This window comes from Pecten maximus, chromosome 11, assembly GCF_902652985.1.
Source record: "Pecten maximus chromosome 11, xPecMax1.1, whole genome shotgun sequence".
Lineage (NCBI taxonomy): Eukaryota > Metazoa > Mollusca > Bivalvia > Pectinida > Pectinidae > Pecten > Pecten maximus.
The window spans coordinates 43,771,201-43,796,701 of record NC_047025.1 but is presented as its reverse complement, the minus strand read 5'-3'; the positions used below and the strand labels follow the sequence as shown (position 1 = coordinate 43,796,701).

The following is a 25,501-nucleotide window of genomic DNA, read 5'->3' as shown; positions in this document are numbered from 1 at the left end:
GACCTTCCACCGAAGTCTTAGAGATTTTACACGACAATAGTTGTGTAGATTTTTACACGATCGTTGTGTAGATTTTTACACGACAATAGTTGTGTAGATTTTACACGACAATAGTTGTGTAGATTTTTACACGATCGTTGTGTAGATTTTTACACGACAATAGTTGTGTAGATTTTTACACGATCGTTGTGTAGAATGCTGTGATATCGCTTTAATTTCGAGGCTGAACTCTCTAGCAACATGTGTGATTACAGATTGAAATTAACACTTAATGGTAGAATTATGATTTGTTTCTTTGTAATACCAGTCGTATTTATAGCTCTAGGTTCCGTTTGCTCGGAGACCTATAATATAACTATCTCTCTAGTTTAAGTTTCTACTCTGCCGAAAAAAAAATCTGCCATGAAAATGTTTTAAGACCCTTAAACGTGTATACCAAGTCATGATAGTTTTATGGTTATGAAATATTTCACAGACATTTTGTTGTTTTTGAAACTGTTTGTTAGTTGTTTGCACTTTAATCATCTTGCCTATTTATTATTCCATACTTTTATTCATTTATTGTAAGCCTCATGGCCCATCAGTACAATCATGTTACAATACAAATAACATAATATTAGGTTATTACAATACATATAACATAATATTAGGCTATCACAATACATATAACATAATATTAGGTTATTACAATAAATATAACATAATATTAGGCTATCACAATACATATAACATAATATTAGGTTATTACAATACATATAACATAATAGGTTATTACAATACATATAACATAATATTAGGTTATTACAATACATATAACATAATATTAGGTTATTACAATACATATAACATAATATCAGAATATTACAATAAATATAACATAATATTAGGTTATTACAATACAGATAACATAATATTAGGTTATTACAATACATATAACATAATATTAGGTTATTACAATAAATATAACATAATATTAGGCTATCACAATACATATAACATAATATTAGGTTATTACAATACATATAACATAATAGGTTATTACAATACATATAACATAATATTAGGTTATTACAATACATATAACATAATATTAGGTTATTACAATACATATAACATAATATTAGGTTATTACAATACATATAACATAATATTAGGTTATTACAATACATATAACATAATATTAGGTTATTACAATACATTTAACATAATATTAGGTTATTACAATACATAACATAATATTAGGTTTTTACAATACATATAACATGTAAGGTTATTACAATACATATAACATAATATTAGGTTATTACAATCCATATAACATATAAGGTTATTACAATACATATAACATAATATTAGGTTATACAGCACCTATAACATAATATTAGGTTATTACAATACATATAACATGTAAGGTTATTACAATACATATAACATGTAAGGTTATTACAATACATATAACATAATATTAGGTTATTACAATACATATAACATATAAGGTTATTACAATACATATAACATAATATTAGGTTATTACAATACATATAACATATAAGGTTATTACAATACATATAACATAATACTAGGTAATTACAATACATATAACATAATATTATGTTATTACAATACATATAACATAATATTAGGTTATAACAATACATATAACATAATATTAGGTTATTACAATACATATAACATAATACTAGGCTATTACAATACATATAACATATAAGGTTATTACAATACATATAACATAATACTAGGTAATTACAATACATATAACATAATATTATGTTATTACAATACATATAACATATAAGGTTATTACAATACATATAACATAATATTAGGTTATTACAATACATATAACATAATATTAGGTTATTACAATACATATAACATAATATTAGGTTATTACAATACATATAACATAATACTAGGTAATTACAATACATATAACATATATACATATATAATACATATATTGTAATAACATTATGTTATATGCATTGTAATAACCTTATATGTTATATGTATTGTAATAACTAATATTATGTTATATGTATTGTAATAACCTAATATTAAGTTAAATGTATTGTAATAACCTAATATGTTATATTTATCCTGCAACTGCCACCGCATTGTCGGAATACACCCACCGTATATATTTTTGCTGTATACGGCAGTGACGGAAAACAGCTGTATTTTGGAATCCTAGCACGTGCGTCAGTTCGACTGACCTACTTCAAAGTGAAACTACGTTTAAAAGGCGAACATATTTCTGTCATTTTTGACACCGTTTCACTTAAAAATGATTATTTTTGATGATTATTTTTATGACTGTTGCAGGATAAATAGAATACATGGTCAGTGTCTTAAAATATAAGCTGTATTTTTGGCTCGGGACAGAAAGACAAAAGTGGCTCGCCAAGGCTCGCCACTTTTGTCTTTCTTTACCCTCACCAAAATACAGCTTATATTTTAAGACACTGACCATGTATTCTCTATACATATAACATAATATTAGGTTATTACAATACATATAACATATAAGGTTATTACAATACACATCGTAAACTGAGCTATCTTGCTATGATTAACTCACATTAAGTCTATATAGAACTGATTTTTGCTGTTACGTCAGCATCACATGTCACAAAAACATACAAATATAATTAGTATAGATATATATATGTAGTCAGAGGTATATGTGCATACTATTGTGAGAATAAAAAAGAACCCATATGGTATAACAGTAAAACTGGACAGTCGAGTTGAGGGAATAACATATGACAGTCAGACAGAGGGCGTTTCACATTGTAAACATACATTCGGACCATAAAGTGTAGATTGGTATTGCATTTTCAGTTCTTTGTTTGTAAGCTTCTGAAATAAACCTTCCAAACAAAATTAATTTGCCTGTTTTTGACTATTTATATTGAATAGCCTTCAAAACGGATGGCTTCTGTCAAAATATTTCTCAATATTATCGTGGACGTACGCGTATAAAACGTATGTCCCTGATACCGAGTAACACAGACAAACTAGTAGACAACGATACTCGTCTTCTTCATCCTATGGATTACAGTCCATACCCGTAACACCGGTAACATCTGTTCATATTCCTATATCGTCCAGTTTCTATCGTTAAGTTATGCGCAGAAAGACGTAATTTAGTTTTCATCAATATACGCGACTTTGGTAAAATATATTTCGACAGAACTGTAAACTAAAAGTAACCCTACCTACCATATGTCTATAAAGATTTAGTTAGTGCTCGGCATGAATTGTCTTTTTTTTAATATGAGAAAATTTCATTTGTCTGATCAACGATTATCTACTTAATTTTAGGGAAAAAATGGCAGATGTCTGTCTCACCCAAACATATCCACATTTTGTCTTTATGTCCGTAATTGAACTTGACAAATATGAAACAATATCTTATTTATTGACCTTGATGTGCTTAGTTTTTTCAAAGCTATCTAAATGGGTAAGCGGATGTTTAAAATTAGTCGATAAATTTTAATAGATTCCGGACAGCTTAATGTGGTCACAGCTTATAGTGCGATCAATACATTTAAAAATCATTTCAGTAACGCTATCACGTTAAATTTACTAATATAGATTAGAGACGAAATATATAACATATTTAAATTCTTCAAATCGACGTTGTTATAAATAATAATAATATTAATATTTATTCAGGTAAAGCATACACAGTACAATAGTATTACATACTGTATATGTTATACAATATTTACATCAGGTTCTTATTTTCTTAATAGATAAAAATAATGAATGATTAATAAATAGTTTCACAAATATTATTGAATTATCACAGTTGACATAAAGTATCACGTTATTGTTGATTTTTAACCATCACGGTAAATTCGCAGACCTATACTGTATAACAGTTAGATCTAGTATATCTATTATATATTCGTTTTGTGACTAAATGAAAAGAGCAACCTATTATTGCGTTTTCTGTGTGTAAGGCGGCTTAGACGCTGATCCAGCTAAACAAGCCGATAACTTAGGTTAGTTATATCACAGATCTATATTGATCTCTGGTTATATAGGGCCCTACATAGATCTAATTACAATTGTGACTTTTAAATGGACTCTTATGGAAGTTTGATTTGAAGTCGTCGCTATTTAAACTAGTCGCTTTATTTGTAATCATATTTCAAGATTAACGACATTGTAATTTGTCAGGGAAGGAACTCCGCTGAGCGTGAAAGTGTTAACAAGGTGCCGATAGTTTCTGAATGGGACAATTTTTGACCAATCAGATCTCTTTTTACATTCGTGCTCCGACACAATTTCCGATGCAAATGAAAATGGCGGATATTCAAAAGAAGAATTTCCCAAACACTATCAACATTATGGTTACGACATGAAAGCAGGCAAGTTGTTGAATTGATGGACCTCTTTATAGATTTGTAATTATTTACGAAGAAATTGTAGCAAACACATGGTATACCTCGTCAACTGTAGATATCTATATACACGTAGTTGCCCTACACCATCGATAAAAAGTGTAAACACACGTTGATCAGTTGAAATGCGCGCGTCAAGTTGTGAAAGTGTTGGGTACTAAATATGTTACGAAAATGATAATATATGCTTTTATAGTATTTAGTACATAGGGAAATAAAGGCATTGCTTAATTTACTTGGTGGCAGTTTGCGTAAAGAAAAGAAAGTTGTACAAATTAACGATACACCTCGAAAAACATACTCGTACACAATAGTTCTGAAAAGTCGTGGTGACCTCGTCAGTAAATCTGCTGTAGTGTTTCATTAACGTACATATAGATCGTTGTATACCTTACTAGGCCTAGTAATGTTCGATACAAAAGAATGCCATTCATAAAATATATATTTATAAAACAAAGTGATAAGTTTATCAATGCAGGAAAACTTTTGGGAAACAGTTGGCTACTGTGAATGTATTGAATTTGTTATTATAATGTCGTATTTTGAAAATTCATCTAGTTGAAGATCATGTCAGGGGGAGAGTGCTGGACGAGTGGTACCATAAAAGGCTGTATATTGTAAGGATAAGATGGATTTGAAATGTGACGGGTATAAGAAATATCACTGATTATCAGGAGGAATAGAGTTCTATTCTGAAATTGTTTGGGGGGGGGGGGGGGGGGGGATTTCTCCTGTTCAGATCATGGTCACCAACATTAGAAGTATATCTGAATTTGTTTGCGACAAACCTGGCTGTACCATTTCTAGCTTGTATATGTCAGCTTTTGTGTGTTGGTTGACCTAGATTGAACAAGTGTACCCATGTTTCATCTCAGAAGTACTAATGTAGAGTTAACTTTGCTTGTAATGGTATTAATGTGGGATTCCCATTTAAGGTTCTGCTGTATGGTGACACCTAGTTACTTTGCCTTATCTGTGTGTTGTAGTTCCTTTCTGTGTGCATCATGTGTATGATTGCTTCTGTTTTAATTTGGTTATTAAACTTGTGGCTGTCTTTTTCCGTTGCAGTTTAGAACTTCTGGGAGGTGTTATGCATCCTGGGTGAAGATACAGAGAGGTAAGCTATGGTATCATCAGTAAAGAGACATATGGTTGAGTTGAGGCTGTATGAATATCATTAATGTATTAGAGAAACAGAAATTGTCTTTGTTGCTGAGCCCTGGATGCCAGATTTGACTTCTGCAGGGTTTTCAATAAAAATATTTGTAAAAGGCTACAAATGAATAGTAACAGGTATACATGTATCTGAGGATTACGATAATATGTTTTTAGACATTTTCTAAAAAGTGAATTAAGTCATTTGAACCGGCCAAAACACCATTCTAACCGGTCAATTTGGCCGGCGACCGGTTCTAGATGAAAACACTGCCTTGGCTAGATTTCTTGTCTTGTCTTGTTTGTTGAAGTTGTATACAATGTTGTTATTAAGTTTACTTTCATTTTACTTTCATTTTCAGAATATCATGGATTCAAAATTGTCAATGAGTGATGATTTTTCTACATCTATTGAAGAGCAACACTTTCGTCCCCTGGCAGCTTCCACAGCTGCACGACAAGACAGGTACAAGGCTGATTATTACTGACGTATATTTCCCTGTAATATTAGGGTACAAAATCATAAAACAGAGTAGCCAAAGGCTGTCGTAATATTCAATGTAGACATTTTTTCCGATCATAATAGAGAGAACAACAATGAAAATGTTTTAAATTTCTTTTTAGATACAGATGCTGACACAGCTTTATTGACGCATAAAATCTAAGATAAATCTTCACAAAAACAGTCCATATTAATTAATATTACTATATAATAGGTAATGTAAAAATACATTGATCTTAATTTTACCTCAAATAAATCGTGAAAAGCAATTTTTGACCACTAAACATTGGTAGGTGATTAATATCTGTATGACAAAAGTCTAATGAAACTGCACCCACATTTATGTGAACTCGAACCAAATGTCTACATACATATAAACTAACTGACCCAATATCTGTACATGTGAACTCTAACTGACCCAATATCTGTACATGTGAACTCTAACTGACCCAATATCTGTACATGTGAACTCTAACTGACACAATATCTGTACATGTGAACTCGAACTGACCCAATATCTGTACATGTGAACTCTAAATAACCCAATATCTGTACATATGAACTCTTACTGACCAAATATCTGTACATGTAAACTCTAACTGACCCAATATCTGTACATGTATGTGAACTCTAACTGACCCAATATCTGTACATGTGAACTCTAACTGACCCAATATCTGTACATGTGAACTCTAACTGACCCAATATCTGTACATGTGAACTCTAACTGACCCAATATCTGTACATGTGAACTCTAACTGACCCAATATCTGTACATGTGAAGTCTAACTGACCCAATATCTGTACATGTGAACTCTAACTGACTCAATATCTGTACATGTGAACTCTAACTGACTCAATATCTGTACATGTGAACTCGAACTGACCCAGTATCTGTACATGCATGTGAACTCTAACTGACCCAATATCTGTACATGTGAACTCTAACTAACCCAGTATCTGTACATGTGAACTCTAACCGACCCAGTATCTGTACACATGAACTTGAACTGACCCAATATCTATACCAGTATATGAATTTAACTGACCTGATTTTACCTCCAGATCTGAGTTCATGCATGTCCAGCTAGCAATTTAGGTCAGCACTTTGGCATCTGGGATATCATTGATGCAAAATTAATAAGCTGTTTCATTCAGCTGAAAATTATATCAATATCTCATCAATTATATACTGACAGTGAAAATGAAGTAGTGAAATAATTGTTATGTATTACTATATAGTGAAATAACTGTAATGTATTACTCTATAGTGAAATAACTGTAATATATCACTATATAGTGAAATAACTGTAATGTATTACTATAGAGTGAAATAACTGTAATGTATTACTATATAGTGAAATAACTGTAATGTATTACTATATAGTGAAATAACTGTAATGTATTACTATATAGTGAAATAACTGTAATGTATTACTATATAGTGAAATAACTAGTGTATTACTATATAGTGAAATAACTGTAATGTATTACTATATAGTGAAATAACTGTAATGTATTACTATATAGTGAAATAACTGTAATGTATTACTATATAGTGAAATAACTGTAATGTATTACTATATAGTGAAATAACTAGTGTATTACTATATAGTGAAATAACTGTAATGTATTACTATATAGTGAAATAACTGTAATGTATTACTATATAGTGAAATAACTGTAATGTATTACTATATAGTGAAATAACTGTAATGTATTACTATATAGTGAAATAACTGTAATGTATTACTATAGAGTGAAATAACTGTAATGTATTACTATATAGTGAAATAACTGTAATGTATTACTATATAGTGAAATAACTGTAATGTATTACTATATTCTTTTATTGAAACTGTCTTTTCCCTTAAAACTGAGCATCATACTGTAGATCCTATGACTTTTAAAGGAATTCTGTGTCACTCGGAGTGCTAAAGTATTAGCCCACAGGCCAGTTCTGATTGAAGATATTCCCAGACATCCATCTACCAGCGATCAGTAGAACTAAGCACTCCTGGGGTTACAACATGTGGTTATGTCTACTCTCATAGCATTCAACAGGTTTGTGAATATGTATACGATTAATAAGCATTTATAAGCATAAATGAGAATAACAGCTTGTATCTATTAAGTACTGTACTTTACATGTTACAGGAATCCTGTGAAGCAGACAGTTAAAGGAGGATCGTTTATAGACGTGGACAGTTCCGGTCTATCTACCGACATCCTAGACGTCCCTCCACAGGAACATCAGTTAAGATTGTCTTTCAGTGCATTTGATCAATCTCCAAAACTCTCCCCAAGGGAAGTAACTGGCAGTAGATCTTTACAAAGTGCTGCAAAAGTACCAGAACCATTTGAAACATGGAGTGGAATGGGAAAGTTCCCAGAGTAAGTTACTTTACAAACTTTACGGTAATCAGTTTGTGTAATTAATGTAAAAAGGAGTAGTTATTTGGACTGATCTTCTCTTAGAGTTTCAGCATAGAATTAATGAATAAATGACTACATAACAGAAAGAACAAAAACAAGATTAAAGCAAAGGTTTTACAGAAATCTTAAAGAGTGCCCATGGTCAGCTTAGAAATGTTTCATGGACTTTGTACTATTACAGCATGAAGAAAGATGACTTGACCAGCAGGAACTCCTCCTTAGGGTTGATACAAGTGGATGGCATGAGTGGTAAGTCATGTGACCTACAAATTGATGGCAGGGGTGGTAAGTCATGTGACCTACAAATGGATGGCATGAGTGGTAAGTCATGTGACCTACAAATTGATGGCAGGAGTGGTAAGTCATGTGACCTACAAAAGGATGGCATGAGTGGTAAGTCATGTGACCTACAAATGGATGGCATGAGTGGTAAGTCATGTGACCTACAAATGGATGGCATGAATGGTAAGTCATGACCTACAAATGGATGGCATAAGCGGTAAGTCATGTGACATACAGTTTGATGATATACCTATTTTTTAGGTCACCCAGGATGAAGTCTCAGTTAACCTATTGCGCTCGCCTTTTGTCCAGCCTTGTGCGTCGTTCCTCGTAAACAATTTACATTTTCAACTTCTCCAAAACCTCTCAACCCAATTCAATGAAATTTGCAGGAAGCTTCAATGACCAAAGGTCAACCAAAATTGTGAATTATATGGTCCCCATCCCCAGGGGCTAATGGGTGGGTCAAGAAAGGGTCAAAATAACTGAAATATTTCAAAAATCAGTTGACTGGTAAGGCCCATAGGCCTCTTGTTTACAAACAGTAAGTAACTAGTAAGAGGGTAAAAGATTACATGTGTGTTGTAGTTGGGGTAGGGTTAATAAGATTGTTGGATTGTATTGTATTTTGGTTAGTGTCCGTACAAGATTAGATTATATTGTATGTGGGTAAGGGTCAGTAAGAGATTAGATTGTATTGTATGTGGGTAAGGGTCAGTAAGAGATTAGGTTGTATTGTATTTTGGTTAGTGTCAGTACAAGATTAGATTGTATTGTATTTTGGTTAGTGTCAGTACAAGATTAGATTGTATTGTATGTGGATAAGTGTCAGTAAGAGATTAGATTGTATTGTATGTGGGTAAGTGTCAGTAAGAGATTATATTGTATTGTATGTGGGTAAGTGTCAGTAAGAGATAAGATTGTATTGTATGTGGGTAAGGGTCAGTAAGGTATTAGATTGTATTGTATGTGGGTAAGTGTCAGTAAGATATTAGATTGTATTGTATGTGGGTAAGTGTCAGTAAGAGATTAGATTGTATTGTATGTGGGTAAGGGATTAGGTTGTATTGTATGTGGGTAAGTGTCAGTAAGAGATTAGATTGTATTGTATGTGGGTAAGGGTCAGTAAGAGATTAGATTGTATTGTATGTGGGTAAGTGTCAGTAAGAGATTAGATTGTATTGTATGTGGGTAAGTGTCAGTAAGATATTAGATTGTATTGTATGTGGGTAAGGGTCAGTAAGAGATTAGATTGTATTGTTTGTGGTTAAGGGTCAGTAAGAGATTAGATTGCATTGTATTAGGGTAAGGGTCAGTAAGAGATTAGATTGTATTGTATGTGGGTAAGGGTCAGAAAGAGATTGGATTGTATTGTTTGTGGGTAAGGGTCAGTAAGAGATTAGGTTGTATTGTATGTGGGTAAGTGTCAGTAAGAGATTAGATTGTATTGTATGTGGGTAAGGGTCAGTAAGGGATTAGGTTGTATTGTATGTGGGTAAGTGTCAGTCAGAGATTAGATTGTATTGTATGTGGGTAAGTGTCAGTAAGATATTAGATTGTATTGTATGTGGGTAAGTGTCAGTAAGAGATTAGGTTGTATTGTATGTGGGTAAGGGTCAGTAAGAGATTAGATTGTATTGTATGTGGGTAAGTGTCAGTAAGAGATTGGATTGTATTGTATGTGGGTAAGTGTCAGTAAGATATTAGATTGTATTGTATGTGGGTAAGTGTCAGTAAGAGATTGGATTGTATTGTATGTGGGTAAGTGTCAGTAAGAGATTAGGTTGTATTGTATGTGGGTAAGTGTCAGTAAGAGATTAGATTGTATTGTATGTGGGTAAGGGTCAGTAAGAGATTGGATTGTATTGTTTGTGGGTAAGGGTCAGTAAGAGATTAGATTGTATTGTATGTGGGTAAGGGTCAGTAAGAGATTAGGTTGTATTGTATGTGGGTAAGTGTCAGTAAGAGATTAGATTGTATTGTATGTGGGTAAGTGTCAGTAAGAGATTAGATTGTATTGTATTTTGGTTAGTGTCAGTAAGAGATTAGATTGTATTGTATGTGGGTAAGTGTCAGTAAGAGACTGGATTGTATTGTATGTGGGTAAGTATCAGTAAGAGATTAGATTGTATTGTATGTGGGTAAGTGTCAGTAAGAGATTAGATTGTATTGTATGTGGGTAAGTGTCAGTAAGAGATTAGGTTGTATTGTATGTGGGTAAGGGTCAGTAAGAGACTGGATTGTATTGTATGTGGGTAAGTGTCAGTAAGAGATTAGATTGTATTGTATGTGGGTAAGTGTCAGTAAGAGATTAGGTTGTATTGTTTGTGGGTAAGTGTCAGTAAGAGATTGGATTGTATTGTTTGTGGGTAAGGGTCAGTAAGAGATAGGATTGTATTGTTTGTGGGTAAGGGTCAGTAAGAGATTAGATTGTATTGTATGTGGGTAAGGGTCAGTAAGATATGAGATTGTATTGTATGTGGGTAAGGGTCAGTAAAAGATTGGATTGTATTGTATGTGGGTAAGGGTCAGTAAGAGATTAGATTGTATTGTATGTGGGTAAGTGTCAGTAAGAGATTAGATTGTATTGTATGTGGGTAAGTGTCAGTAAGAGATTAGATTGTATTGTATGTGGGTAAGTGTCAGTAAGAGATTGGATTGTATTGTATGTGGGTAAGTGTCAGTAAGATATTAGATTGTATTGTATGTGGGTAAGTGTCAGTAAGAGATTAGATTGTATTGTATGTGGGTAAGTGTCAGTAAGAGATTAGATTGTATTGTATGTGGGTAAGTGTCAGTAAGATATTAGATTGTATTGTATGTGGGTAAGTGTCAGTAAGAGATTGGATTGTATTGTATGTGGGTAAGGGTCAGTAAGAGATTAGATTGTATTGTATGTGAGTTAGGGTCAGTAAGATATTAGATTTTATTGTATGTAGGTAAGTGTCAGTAAGAGATTAGATTGTATTGTATGTGAGTTAGGGTCAGTAAGATATTAGATTTTATTGTATGTAGGTAAGTGTCAGTAAGAGATTAGATTGTATTGTATGTGGGTAAGTGTCAGTAAGAGATTAGATTGTATTGTATGTGGGTAAGTGTCAGTAAGAGATTAGGTTGTATTGTATGTGTGTAAGTGTCAGTAAGAGATTAGATTTTATTGTATGTGGGTAAGTGTCAGTAAGATATTAGATTGTATTGTATGTGGGTAAGTGTCAGTAAGAGATTAGATTGTATTGTATGTGGGTAAGTGTCAGTAAGATATTAGATTGTATTGTATGTGGGTAAGTGTCAGTAAGAGATTAGGTTGTATTGTATGTGTGTAAGTGTCAGTAAGAGATTGGATTGTATTGTATGTGGGTAAGGGTCAGTAAGATATTAGATTGTATTGTATGTGGGTAAGGGTCAGTAAGAGATTAGATTGTATTGTATGTGAGTTAGGGTCAGTAAGATATTAGATTTTATTGTATGTAGGTAAGTGTCAGTAAGAGATTAGATTGTATTGTATGTGAGTTAGGGTCAGTAAGATATTAGATTTTATTGTATGTAGGTAAGTGTCAGTAAGAGATTAGATTGTATTGTATGTGGGTAAGTGTCAGTAAGAGATTAGATTGTATTGTATGTGGGTAAGTGTCAGTAAGAGATTAGGTTGTATTGTATGTGTGTAAGTATCAGTAAGAGATTAGATTTTATTGTATGTAGGTAAGGGTCAGTAAGAGATTAGGTTGTATTGTATGTGGGTAAGTGTCAGTAAGAGATTGGATTGTATTGTATGTGGGTAAGTGTCAGTAAGATATTAGATTGTATTGTATGTGGGTAAGGGTCAGTAAAAGATTGGATTGTATTGTATGTGGGTAAGTGTCAGTAAGATATTAGATTGTATTGTATGTGGGTAAGGGTCAGTAAGATATTAGATTGTATTGTATGTGAGTTAGGGTCAGTAAGATATTGGATTGTATTGTATGTGGGTAAAGGTCAGTAAGAGATTGGATTGTATTGTATGTGGGTAAGGGTCAGTAAGATATTAGATTGTATTGTATTTTGGTTAGGGTCAGTGACAGATTAGATGCGTATTTAGTGTATATTGTATTTGACCACAGATTTATCGACCAGTGTGTATAATGTATTTGATGACAGATTTATCGTCCAGTGTGTATAATGTATTTGACCACAGATTTATCGTCCAGTGTGTATAATGTATTTGACCACAGATTTATCGTCCAGTGTGTATAATGTATTTGACCACAGATTTATCGTCCAGTGTGTATAATGTATTTGACCACAGATTTATCGTCCAGTGTGTTTACCTTACACACATCGCCCCGAGATGATGTAGAAGAGGTACAGCCCAGTATTAGCCAGGGTAGTCAGAGCTCATCACAGAGGAGTCACAGTGATAGTAAGAACGATTGGCTACGTCCAGACATCGACACTGTCAAAAAGAAACCAACCGTAATGCCTGCTACAGCTCCCATCGGGGAAGTCCGGCAGTCGCTGGTGTTTAGTGAGGCCATCCTAGGGGCTGAAACTGATGCTGATGTCACAATTCCAGAGATACAGTTCATGGAAGATGAATTGAATCAATTGGATGCTGACTTCAGTTACTTTGAGGAGGTCAATGGCTCCAGCAGTGATGAAGAAACTCCAGGCAAGAAAAAGAAAGGTAACCTTTTAGGTCGTTGCCTTACCGTATAGTGACATCATCTTTGTTCAAATATTTAAAACTTGATTATGTCAATGCTGTTGGCATAATATCTACATTTTTCTTAAACATAAATTGCTACACCACTGCATGTGTTGAAAAAATTACGCGTTTGAGAATATATTGAAAACACCCATTTCTTTTCAGTGTTCCAATAATACTTAATGTGTCAAATTTTTAGCATGAAATCAAACTGAAAGTTGCATGGAAGTTCATTCACTGAATTCTCTAAATGTTTAGGTTAAAAAAAACATTCAAAACTTAACTCTAAATGAATGGGTGCTCAAGGCTTTTTCAAATGTTCTTGCTACACCACAATATGGGATATGTCGATATGTAGAGGTTACGCAACGAGTGGACGCTACACCACAATATGGGATATGTCGATATGTAGAGGTTACACAACAAGTGGACGCTACACCACAATATGGGATATGTCGAAGTTACACAACGAGTGGACGCTACACCACAATATGGGATATGTTGAGGTTACACAACGAGTGGACGCTACACCACAATATGGGATATATCGATATTGGGCATGTTCACACAACATTGGTCCAGATGTATTAAATTACTTTATGGATGTAATCAGTTTGTAAAGGAGAGTTAAAGGAAACAGGAAACTCTCGTTAATCTTGGTGGTTTTCTATAGACAGTGAAACCTCTCTATTAAGACCACCTGGAGGTCTGAGTGGAAGTGGTCGTAATAACAAGGTGGACTTAATACACAGGTGGACCACATAATCTTTGATCAGTAGAGTAAATGTGGGTTCTGCACTTGTGACTAAACTTCAATAAAAAATAAAACACATTTTGTTTAATTTTGAAATATACGTTAAATTCTTTTATTCTTGACATGGTCATTAAATAGCCATCAAATGTCAAACACAATTCATAATCTTACATGTGAACTCTGGCAATATGGTCGGAGATAAAACTTAGAAGGAAAGATCAAACACCTGAAATACGGCAAGTTGTTTGTTGCTCGCTGCACGCTAGGTAACTTTGACCACAGATGACTGGTCACATTCATGGGGTCAGTTAACATTAATTAGTGGTCTTTGGGACTGTCAAAGCTGGTCGTGATACAGAATAGTGAGGTGGTTGTATTTCTGAAGCAACCATTGTAATGACATGTAGAGAAAAATAACAGGACTGAAAAAGTGCTTGTAATAGCGGGCTGGTCGTAATTTTGAGTTGGTTGTTGAGGTTTCACTCTACTGTTAGCTAGTGATAGTTTGGCCAGGAAGTTCTACTGTTAGCTAGTGATAGTTTGGCCAGGAAGTTCTACTGTTAGCTAGTGATAGTTTGGCCAGGAAGTTCTACTGTTGCTAGTGATAGTTTGGCCGGGAAGTTCTACTGTTAGCTAGTGATAGTTTGGCCAGGAAGTTCTACTGTTAGCTAGTGATAGTTTGGCCAGGAAGTTCCTCACCTTTACTATGATGTTGTGTTTCAGATTTGTTGTTGTTGACCTAACATGTGTTTGTTTCACTCACAAACAGGTTGTAATGTTGGTGATGGAAAACTTGATTCTAAATACTTACAACCTTCTTCACCTCCACATTCAGAGGGAGCAGATGGCAAGATGGACCCTTTTCCTAGTCTGAGTAAAGTGACTTTGTTTGAGGGTACGTCAGCCAAGGATCAGTACTAAACTACTAACATGTGTTGACTTAGGTTAACAGTGTAGACGAGTACTAAACCTCTAACATGTGTTGACTTAGGTTTACAGTGTAGACGAGTACTAAACCTCTAACATGTGTTGACTTAGGTTTACAGTGTAAACGAGTACTAAACCTCTAACATGTGTTGACTTAGGTTTATAGTGTAGACGAGTACTAAACCTAACATGTGTTGACTTAGGTTTACAGTGTAGACGAGTACTAAACCTCTAACATGTGTTGACTTAGGTTTACAGTGTAGACGAGTACTAAACCTAACATGTGTTGACTTAGGTTTACAGTGTAGACGAGTACTAAACCTCTAACATGTGTTGACTTAGGTTTACAGTGTAGACGAGTACTAAACCTCTAACATGTGTTGACTTAGGTTTACAGTGTAGACGAGTACTAAACCTAACATGTGTTGACTTAGGTTTACAGTGTAGACGAGTACTAAACCTAACATGTGTTGACTTAGGTTTACAGTGTAGACGAGTACTAAACCTCTAACATGTGTTGACTTAGGTTTACAGTGTAGACGAGTACTAAACCTCTAACATGTGTTGACTTAGGTTTACAGTGTAGACGAGTACTAAACCTCTAACATGTGTTGACTTAGGTTTACAGTGTAGACGAGTACTAAACCTCTAACATGTGTTGACTTAGGTTTACAGTGTAGACGAGTACTAAACCTAACATGTGTTGACTTAGGTTTACAGTGTAGACGAGTACTAAACCTAACATGTGTAGACAGATTTAATTGATATCCTCTATGGGTGCCAATGACATCATTAATTCAGCCATTCCTTTTACACAGGTAATTTTAGCCACTGTATAAAAGGATTTACTTGGTAGCTTCTGTGGGTGACAATGTCATCACCAATTTAACCATTCCTTTTACACAGGTAGTTTCAGCCAAGTTTGATACTAAGGTCAGCGCTGAAGACTTAGCTGCGTATAAATCACATCTCTACTATAAATGTTTGTGAACCTCAAATTCAAAGCAGTATGATTTACAGAAATGATATAGTAACTAGACTTACAGAAATAATATAGTCACTAGACTTACAGAAATGATATAGTAACTAGACTTACAGAAATGATATAGTAACTAGACTTACAGAAATAATATAGTCACTAGACTTACAGAAATAATATAGTCACTAGACTTACAGAAATAATATAGTAACTAGACTTACAGAAATAATATAGTCACTAGACTTACAGAAATAATATAGTCACTAGACTTACAGAAATGATATAGTAACTAGACTTACAGAAATGATATAGTCACTAGACTTACAGAAATAATATAGTAACTAGACTTACAGAAATAATATAGTAACTAGACTTACAGAAATAATATAGTAACTAGACTTACAGAAATGATATAGTAACTAGACTTACAGAAATGATATAGTCACTAGACTTACAGAAATGATATAGTCACTAGACTTACAGAAATAATATAATAACTAGACTTACAGAAATAATATAGTAACTAGACTTACAGAAATAATATAGTCACTAGACTTACAGAAATAATATAGTAACTAGACTTACAGAAATAATATAGTAACTAGACTTACAGAAATAATATAGTAACTAGACTTACAGAAATGATATAGTAACTAGACTTACAGAAATAATATAGTCACTAGACTTACAGAAATAATATAGTCACTAGACTTACAGAAATGATATAGTCACTAGACTTACAGAAATGATATAGTAACTACACTTACAGAAATAATAAAGTCACTAGACTTACAGAAATAATATAGTAACTAGACTTACAGAAATAATATAGTCACTAGACTTACAGAAATGATATAGTCACTAGACTTACAGAAATAATATAGTAACTAGACTTACAGAAATAATATAGTAACTAGACTTACAGAAATGATATAGTAACTAGACTTACAGAAATAATATAGTCACTAGACTTACAGAAATAATATAGTCACTAGACTTACAGAAATGATATAGTCACTAGACTTACAGAAATGATATAGTAACTAGACTTACAGAAATAATAAAGTCACTAGACTTACAGAAATGATATAGTCACTAGACTTACAGAAATAATATAGTAACTAGACTTACAGAAATAATATAGTCACTAGACTTACAGAAATGATATAGTAACTAGACTTACAGAAATAATATAGTAACTAGACTTACAGAAATGATATAGTCACTAGACTTACAGAAATAATATAGTAACTAGACTTACAGATATAATATAGTCACTAGACTTACAGAAATGATATAGTCACTAGACTTACAGAAATAATATAGTCACTAGACTTACAGAAATGATATAGTAACTAGACTTACAGAAATAATATAGTCACTAGACTTACAGAAATGATATAGTAACTAGACTTACAGAAATGATATAGTCACTAGACTTACAGAAATAATATAGTAACTAGACTTACAGAAATGATATAGTGACTAGACTTACAGAAATAATATAGTCACTAGACTTACAGAAATAATATAGTAACTAGACTTACAGAAATAATATAGTCACTAGACTTACAGAAATAATATAGTAACTAGACTTACAGAAATGATATAGTCACTAGACTTACAGAAATGATATAGTCACTAGACTTACAGAAATAATATAGTAACTAGACTTACAGAAATAATATAGTCACTAGACTTACAGAAATGATATAGTAACTAGACTTACAGAAATGATATAGTCACTAGACTTACAGAAATAATATAGTCACTAGACTTACAGAAATGATATAGTCACTAGACTTACAGAAATAATATAGTAACTAGACTTACAGAAATGATATAGTCACTAGACTTACAGAAACAATATAGTAACTAGACTTACAGAAATAATATAGTAACAATAGGCTTTATCCACGTTCACATATATGTTGTAGATAATGCTGAATCTGTGTTACTTTGTGTGTTACTTCATTAGAAATGTTCACTACTATACTGAATTGATAATCAAATGTGATCTTGTCCAGTAGCGGATGTGTCTGATATTTTCCCCTATGTTGAGTGTAATTGCCTTTTGTTCCATGATTACAAACTTGACTTTGTACATTGTGTAAGTGGTTTCTTGTACAGATGGGGGTAGTGCAGAAGACCTAGTTCCTGTGATTGTCAGGAATCGGGACAGGAGAACGGAACCTCTGAAGACAGACACTGGAGACAGCGAGATAGATACCGAGGATGAATTAGAAATAGCGAGAAAGGTGAAGAGATGTATTAATTTGATACACCAGTCTTTAAATGTTTTATAAAGACTGTTGGGGTAAAGACTTCCTGGTGTCTTTGAGTTCAGAATTCAAATAATGTTGATGAATAGTTGGACTGTATACAGTAGAAAAGGGTTGGCATCACCAGCTAGGTTTCTATAGGTATGCCAATTTCCTCCTACAAAAATATCCTGTGTACAGCCAGGCCAACAACAGTGATAAAGTTGATAAATTGTTAGGTCACCTGAAGGACCAAGGTGAGCTTATGACATACTGTAACTTACAGAGTTATTGCCCTTTGTAATAATATTATTAGGTGAGCGATGCAGGCCCTCTGGGCCACTTGTTTATAATTCTTGTAATAATTTTCATTAAAAAAGATATTCCTTGGGTATATTGCTTGAACTGTCCAAACATACTATTACTTATATAATACATCACTCAGTGTAGTAATTTGCAGAATCTTGTACAAATGATCTTGTAAAATATTTTTTACTTTTAATTTGGAACTGTATTGAGCAGGCTATTGGTCAAGAGGAGAGGGAGCGGTCACATACTATGGGGCAGAGTTTGGAACACAGTGCTGGCAGGCCAGGTGAGTATTCAGACCATCAGCATTGAATACTCCAATGACTTGTCATCTATCCATCCTTCTTGTTATCAATACTTCTAAGAAGTGCTCAAAGAATAGTTATTTATAGGTTCTTGTTGTGCATGTTTTATTTTGCGACTGACCAAAAGTCATTAGCTGCAGATTTTTTTTTTTCGTCTACATTCGTGAATAATTTATAAGGACAGTGACACTATTTTTCTGCATTGGCGTGAAATTGTTATTTATGATTTTTATCGACAAAGTAATCTGACAGACTAATTTTCTGATAATTGATCATCATGAGAGTCTATCGTCAGTCTGACAGACTAATTTTCCTAAGAATGAGAGCCTCTCATCAGTCTGATACACTAGTTGTCCTAAGAATGAGAGCCTCTCATCAGTCTGATACACTAGTTGTCCTAAGAATGAGAGTCTCATCAATCTGACAGTCTAATTTTCCCTTTTTTGTTTTATTAACTAATTAGCCATAGGTCAGCAACAAACACTAGGGTTAAGGTAGCTGATAACAAGAGTTTGTGATAGAGTGTTGGATGGTATATATTACTAGTCACAAACTACAGTCAGTGAAATCCTTGTATACTCAGCGATCACAGATACATAGATTGTGATAGTTGTGATAGTTGGATGGTATATATTACTCGTCACAAACTACAGTCAGTGAAATCCTTGTATACTCAGCGATCACAGATACATAGATTGTGATAGTTGTGATAGTTGGATGGTATATATTACTCGTCACAAACTACAGTCAGTGAAATCCTTGTATACTCAGCGATCACAGATACATAGATTGTGATAGAGTGTCGGATGGTATATATTACTAGTCACAAACTACAGTCAGTGAAATCCTTGTATACTCAGCGATCACAGATACATAGATTGTGATAGAGTGTTGGATGGTATATATTACTCGTCACAAACTACAGTCAGTGAAATCCTTGTATACTCAGCGATCACAGATACATAGATTGTGATAGAGTGTCGGATGGTATATATTACTCGTCACAAACTGCAGTCAGTGAAATCCTTGTATACTCAGCGATCACAGATACATAGATTGTGATAGAGTGTCGGATGGTATATATTACTAGTCACAAACTACAGTCAGTGAAATCCTTGTATACTCAGCGATCACAGATACATGGATTGTGATAGTTGGAGCGTTGGATGGTATATATTACTAGTCACAAACTACAGTCGGTGAAATCCTTGTATACTCAGCGATCACAGACTGGCGACATGTAAAGACCAGCATCTAGCCATTGTGGTAGTTGTAAGTACGGGCCAAGTCGATGATCGTAGGCAAGGATCAGTAGATATTTGTTTATTAGTCACTAGTTCAAGATGTAAGGGAACACTACACAGTATTAAATTTAGACAAGGTGTCAACGGTCACACAGACTACTGTGTATATATGACTATTATATCTGTTTTTGTATGTTATACGTACATTAAAATTAAAGGCTACCAAATAGAAGTAATATTTGCATCTGTAGGCTAACCAGGTGAGTTAGTGACAGACCTAGCCACTAACCAGGTTAGTTAGTGACAGACCTAGTCACTAACCAGGTTTGTTAGTGACAGACCTAGTCACTAACCAGGTTAGTTAGTGACAGACCTAGTCACTAACCAGGTTTGTTAGTGACAGACCTAGTCACTAACCAGGTTAGTTAGTGACAGACCTAGTCACTAACCAGGTTTGTTAGTGACAGACCTAGTCACTAACCAGGTTTGTTAATGACAGACCTAGTCACTAACCAGGTTTGTTAATGACAGACCTAGTCACTAACCAGGTTAGTTAGTGACAGACCTAGTCACTAACCAGGTTTGTTAGTGACAGACCTATTTGTAAACAACACATTATTTTAGTGCTTCCATATCAGCCACAATAATAAAGAAGACCTTTGCACGACAAACATTTCATTTGATATATGTGGTCAACTTCAGGTCTGGTGGAAGGAGCTGATGTAGGGGAGAGCAGTTCTGGACTGAAGCTGTCAATCATGATGCGTCAGTCTGCTGAGGGAGATGTAGTTACCTCCCCTGTCCCTGGGGATGGTGGAGGAGGCGGAGATGGAAGCAGTGGTTCTGACAGGTACACAGGTTATAGGGCTAGACTAGTGTTAAATGTATACAGTTAAATGTTCATATTACTGACTTCCAATTGTGTATCTACAAGGGCTCATAATGAATTATCAACATTTACATGGTGAAACTTATTATCAGTATTCAGTAAGAACAGCTTTCAGTAAAGTCTTACATATATGATAATATTTTTAAAAAATGTCAGTCAACAATGAATGATAACTGAGAAATAAAATATTTCTTCAGTTTTTCTAACAGAAAATTGAAGCATGAAAAACAATATTGCCGTATAGTAAGCAAAGGCTGCTATAAACTGGGTCAACACAGTTGTGTGTAGCCCTCTGATTGGGGACTAGAGATTACACTCGGTGTACACAGTTGTGTGTAGCCCTCTGATTGGGGACTAGAGATTACACTCGGTGTACACAGTTGTGTGTAGCCCTCTGATTGGGGACTAGAGATTACACTCGGTGAACACAGTTGTGTGTAGCCCTCTGATTGGGGACTAGAGATTACACTCGGTGAACACAGTTGTGTGTAGCCCTCTGATTGGGGACTAGAGATTACACTCGGTGAACACAGTTGTGTGTAGCCCTCTGATTGGGGACTAGAGATTACACTCGGTGTACACAGTTGTGTGTAGCCCTCTGATTGGGGACTAGAGATTACACTCGGTGAACACAGTTGTGTGTAGCCCTCTGTATGCTTGTAGTGAGGACCAGTTCCGACGGCGTTCCTCACAAGCGCAGGAGTTCTTAGAGCAGTTCCGACCAAGTTTTCAACCAGCTCAGGAGAATATTAACAGACATGATCTCGAGGTGAGGAATCAGTAGACCACTATTTGATATAGAACCTTATATAGACCAGTTATTTGATATCAACAGGTAACATGATGGTAAGAAAAACTGAATTCAAAAATAAATTGAAAAAAAATTTCACAAACTATTTGACAATATGTCTACATCAAATATTTACATACCTAGTCCAATACCTGTAAATGGACAGCGATTCTACGTGTTTCACATCTCACTTGTATCTCAACTCTCTAAATATCTTCTTCATCACTGCTTGTTAGCTTTAGTAATAAGTAATACTTGTCTATTGATGTGTGTACCTGTATACATGTACCTGGTATGAAATGCATTGAACATTGATTTATGTAAAATAGGTGTTATAATTATGTTAGTATTTTTTAGGTTACCTGAGACAAAGTCTCAAGTGACCTATTCTAATCCCTGTATGTCCGTTGCTGTGCGTCATGTGTCTATAACAATTTACATTTTCAACCTCTTCTCAGAACCCCCTGAACCAATTTCAATGAAATTTTGCAAAAATCTTCATGACCAAAGGTCAACCGAAATTGTGAATTAATGGTCCCCCACCCCAGGGGATGAGGGATTGGGCCAAAAGGGTTCAAATTGACTGAAATTTTAAAAATCTTCTTTTCACTACCTAAATAAGGTAGAATCAAATGCTCTTTAAAGGTGGAAAGGTCTAAATATGCTTTACCAAATAAGTGAATTTCGTGACCCTTAGATTTTTCATTTGCCCCTGGGGAGGGGGTAAACTTTATAGTTTTTATAGGGAAATCACATTTTGACTATCATTTGTTTGATTTCTATTTGAATTCATTCTGACTTGGTTAACATTATCAGCAGGGGATGACAGTTCCGGTATGCACATGTTGGGCCTAACAGACCACCAGGGGCTGCTGGGTGGGGCTGAAAAGGGTCAAATTAACTGAAATATTTCAAAACTCAGGTGACTTTTCAGGCCCATGTTGGTTTTTTTAGTAGTGTTGAACAGCATTATGTATTTGGTATTGAAATAACGCCTTAAATAAATAAAAAAGTGACAATAAAACAAACTAAAATAAATATTGGTTTGAACAGGAACAGCGAGTTCGTCCGATGGGAGATGACCTATTGACTGAGAAAGGACTCAATCGCTATTCATCCTACCAGGTAATTACATGAACTTATGATGTTGAACCGTTCGGACGTGTGAACTGTTTAGGTGTATACTGATATAACACTGTTAGGTATATACTGATATAACACTGTTAGGTATATACTGATATAACACTGTTAGGTGTATACTGATATAACACTGTTAGGACGTTTGAACTGTTTAGGTATATACTGATATAACACTGTTAGGTATATACTGATATAACACTGTTAGGTATATACTGATATAACACTGTTAGGATGTGTGAACTGTTTAGGTATATACTGATATAACACTGTTAGGTATATATATACTGATATAATGATATTTTGTTTACTAAATAGTTGTTTGTACACAACATTTAAAAACCCCGTCACAGTCTTCATGTTAGTAAATATCTATTTCTAACCTCGCGCCTTTGATCACGTGATGTTCTTGACCAATGGAAATACGTCGGGGGGATAGCGCCACCTGCATTCATTTTCAAGCAGCGTGATTATTTGTAGCAGCAGTGTTTTATTCATCATTTATTCATCATTATTTTCTCCTATTGTTTACTTTCGTCGCAACAACTCCTATTGACTTTTGAACTTACGAGTGTTTTGCCTGGAGTTGTCGTCTCCTACGACAGTGAAGTACACACCAATAACGGTATTTACACGTGTGTTGTGTTTGTTTACATTTTTATCGACGTGTGTCGAGGATATTTCCTTTAGTTTACATTGACGAATGTCATTCGTCATCGAGCTGTGTATTTCCTATTTGGATCCTAACAGTCTTTATGCAACCACAATGTGTTTTCTTTGCTATCGGGATCTAACTTTGGGTGTGACTTATTCGTGCTAGTGGAAATCGAAAGACATCAGTTTGTAAACCGTCTCGGGTCATCTAACATGGCGGCCAAGCAGGTCAGGAACGCGTCACTACCAGCAGCTTGGTGCGCGATCCCAGGATTCCGTGCGGGATTCAAGATGGCAGCGCCCATGTCTTGTCGAACACTGTAGGGCATTGCATCGTCTTCTTTGGCGTTTACGGTTAATTTTGTAGGGGTAATTATCTGATTTAAGGAAAAATAATTAAGGAACTACACGTACAACATTATTAGTCTAGATTTCCATCTCGCGAAATTACGACATGCAGTGTACTCGGAACTAACCGAACAACTTAACTAGTCGGAATTTCAATCTCCCGACGATTACGACATGCAGACTCCTCGGATAATCAACGAACAACTTTGATAACTACATACAGACGACTCGGAAACTCACCGAACTACATTATGCGTTTCCATCTCCCGATGATAGCGACATGCAGATAAAGTGGAAATCGTAGCATCAGCTTACTATGCTTCCAACTCAGTTGTCTTGGACTTTTCAGCGGTGAGATTACTCATCAATCTGTCTATTTTGACTTGTTGTACCTGACCAGACTTTGGTTACAGCGTGGATATCAGAGGAGCATTCTCGATACTTGTTACTCTAGTAAACATTTATATCTTCGCGTTCACACCTTCTATCTGTATCTAGCGTTACTGTTTTCTATGTACTTGTCACAGATATTTCTAATAATTGGTTTACAGCATAGCTGTCACACCTTTTTATCTGTATCTAGCATTATTGTTTTCCTTGTACTTGTCACAGATTCTTGTTTATACTTGTGCGGAATATATTATGCAACTGTTAAGGAGAGCTTTGTCATAGATATATATAGAGATGATGTTTCTTCCTCACTTTATTTAGTCTGTTACTAGATTGTTATTATCATGTACTAGGTTTAATTAGTTATCAGTCAGATCAAGCCTCTTCTATTACGAGTCAAGTCACTCATCTCATGAGTAATCACAACTTAAAGTCTAGGATCTTCTCAGCAGCCATAAGAAGTGAAGTTTTTCCTTACAATAGCCACCAACCTATGCCATGTTTTATTTGTTTATTTTGTGGGTAATCAGGTCATGTCTTCAACCACAATCAAGTCACTCTTCTCTTGAGTTGTCATAACTCGAAGTCAACTCAGACTCAGAGCCAAGGGTCTTCTCAGTAGCACTTAGGAGTCAAGTTTGTCATGCCACCAGCTACTACTTCGCTGTGTTTTGATTCGTTAGTTTATGCAGTCATGTCATCGCTTCTCCAATCATGAGTCAAAACTCTTCTCATGAGTAATCACAACTCAAGAGTCAAGGGTTTCCTCAGCTGTGTCTGCGAGTCAAGTCTCTTCTCATGAGTCACTGCGACTCAAAGTATGTAGTCTTCTCAGTAGCACTTAGTCAAGAGTGTCCCGCACTAGCTACCTACTACTTCGCTGTGTTTTGATTCGTTAGCTTACGTAGTCAGGTCTTGCTTCTCCAATCATGAGTCAAAACTCTTCTCATGAGTAATCACACTCAGAGTCGAAACTCTTCTCAGCTGTGTCTGCGAGTCAAGTCTCTTCTCACGAGTCACTG

At 34.6% G+C, this 25,501-nt stretch overlaps 1 protein-coding gene across 5 annotated transcripts in view; it reads left to right on the top strand.

The window, feature by feature from the left end:
- Positions 1-4,335: 4,335 nt before the first annotated feature.
- The window catches only part of LOC117338316, a 94,798-nt gene continuing 73,632 nt past the window's right edge, over positions 4,336-25,501 (top strand). For 4 of the 5 annotated variants that reach the window (XR_004535000.1, XM_033899610.1, XM_033899611.1 and 1 more), the window contains exons 1-12: positions 4,336-4,403; positions 5,505-5,553; positions 5,954-6,057; positions 8,251-8,487; positions 8,711-8,778; positions 13,094-13,471; positions 15,016-15,141; positions 18,283-18,410; positions 18,936-19,008; positions 20,974-21,121; positions 21,824-21,929; positions 23,004-23,075. Coding sequence is in view for 4 of the 5 variants with exons in the window: in XM_033899610.1 (XP_033755501.1) it covers positions 5,960-6,057; positions 8,251-8,487; positions 8,711-8,778; positions 13,094-13,471; positions 15,016-15,141; positions 18,283-18,410; positions 18,936-19,008; positions 20,974-21,121; positions 21,824-21,929; positions 23,004-23,075 (1,434 nt within the window). In the remaining variant the exon portion in view is untranslated. The remainder of the gene's footprint in view (positions 4,404-5,504; positions 5,554-5,953; positions 6,058-8,250; positions 8,488-8,710; positions 8,779-13,093; positions 13,472-15,015; positions 15,142-18,282; positions 18,411-18,935; positions 19,009-20,973; positions 21,122-21,823; positions 21,930-23,003; positions 23,076-25,501) is intronic. The other variant, XM_033899612.1, reaches the window with a different exon arrangement.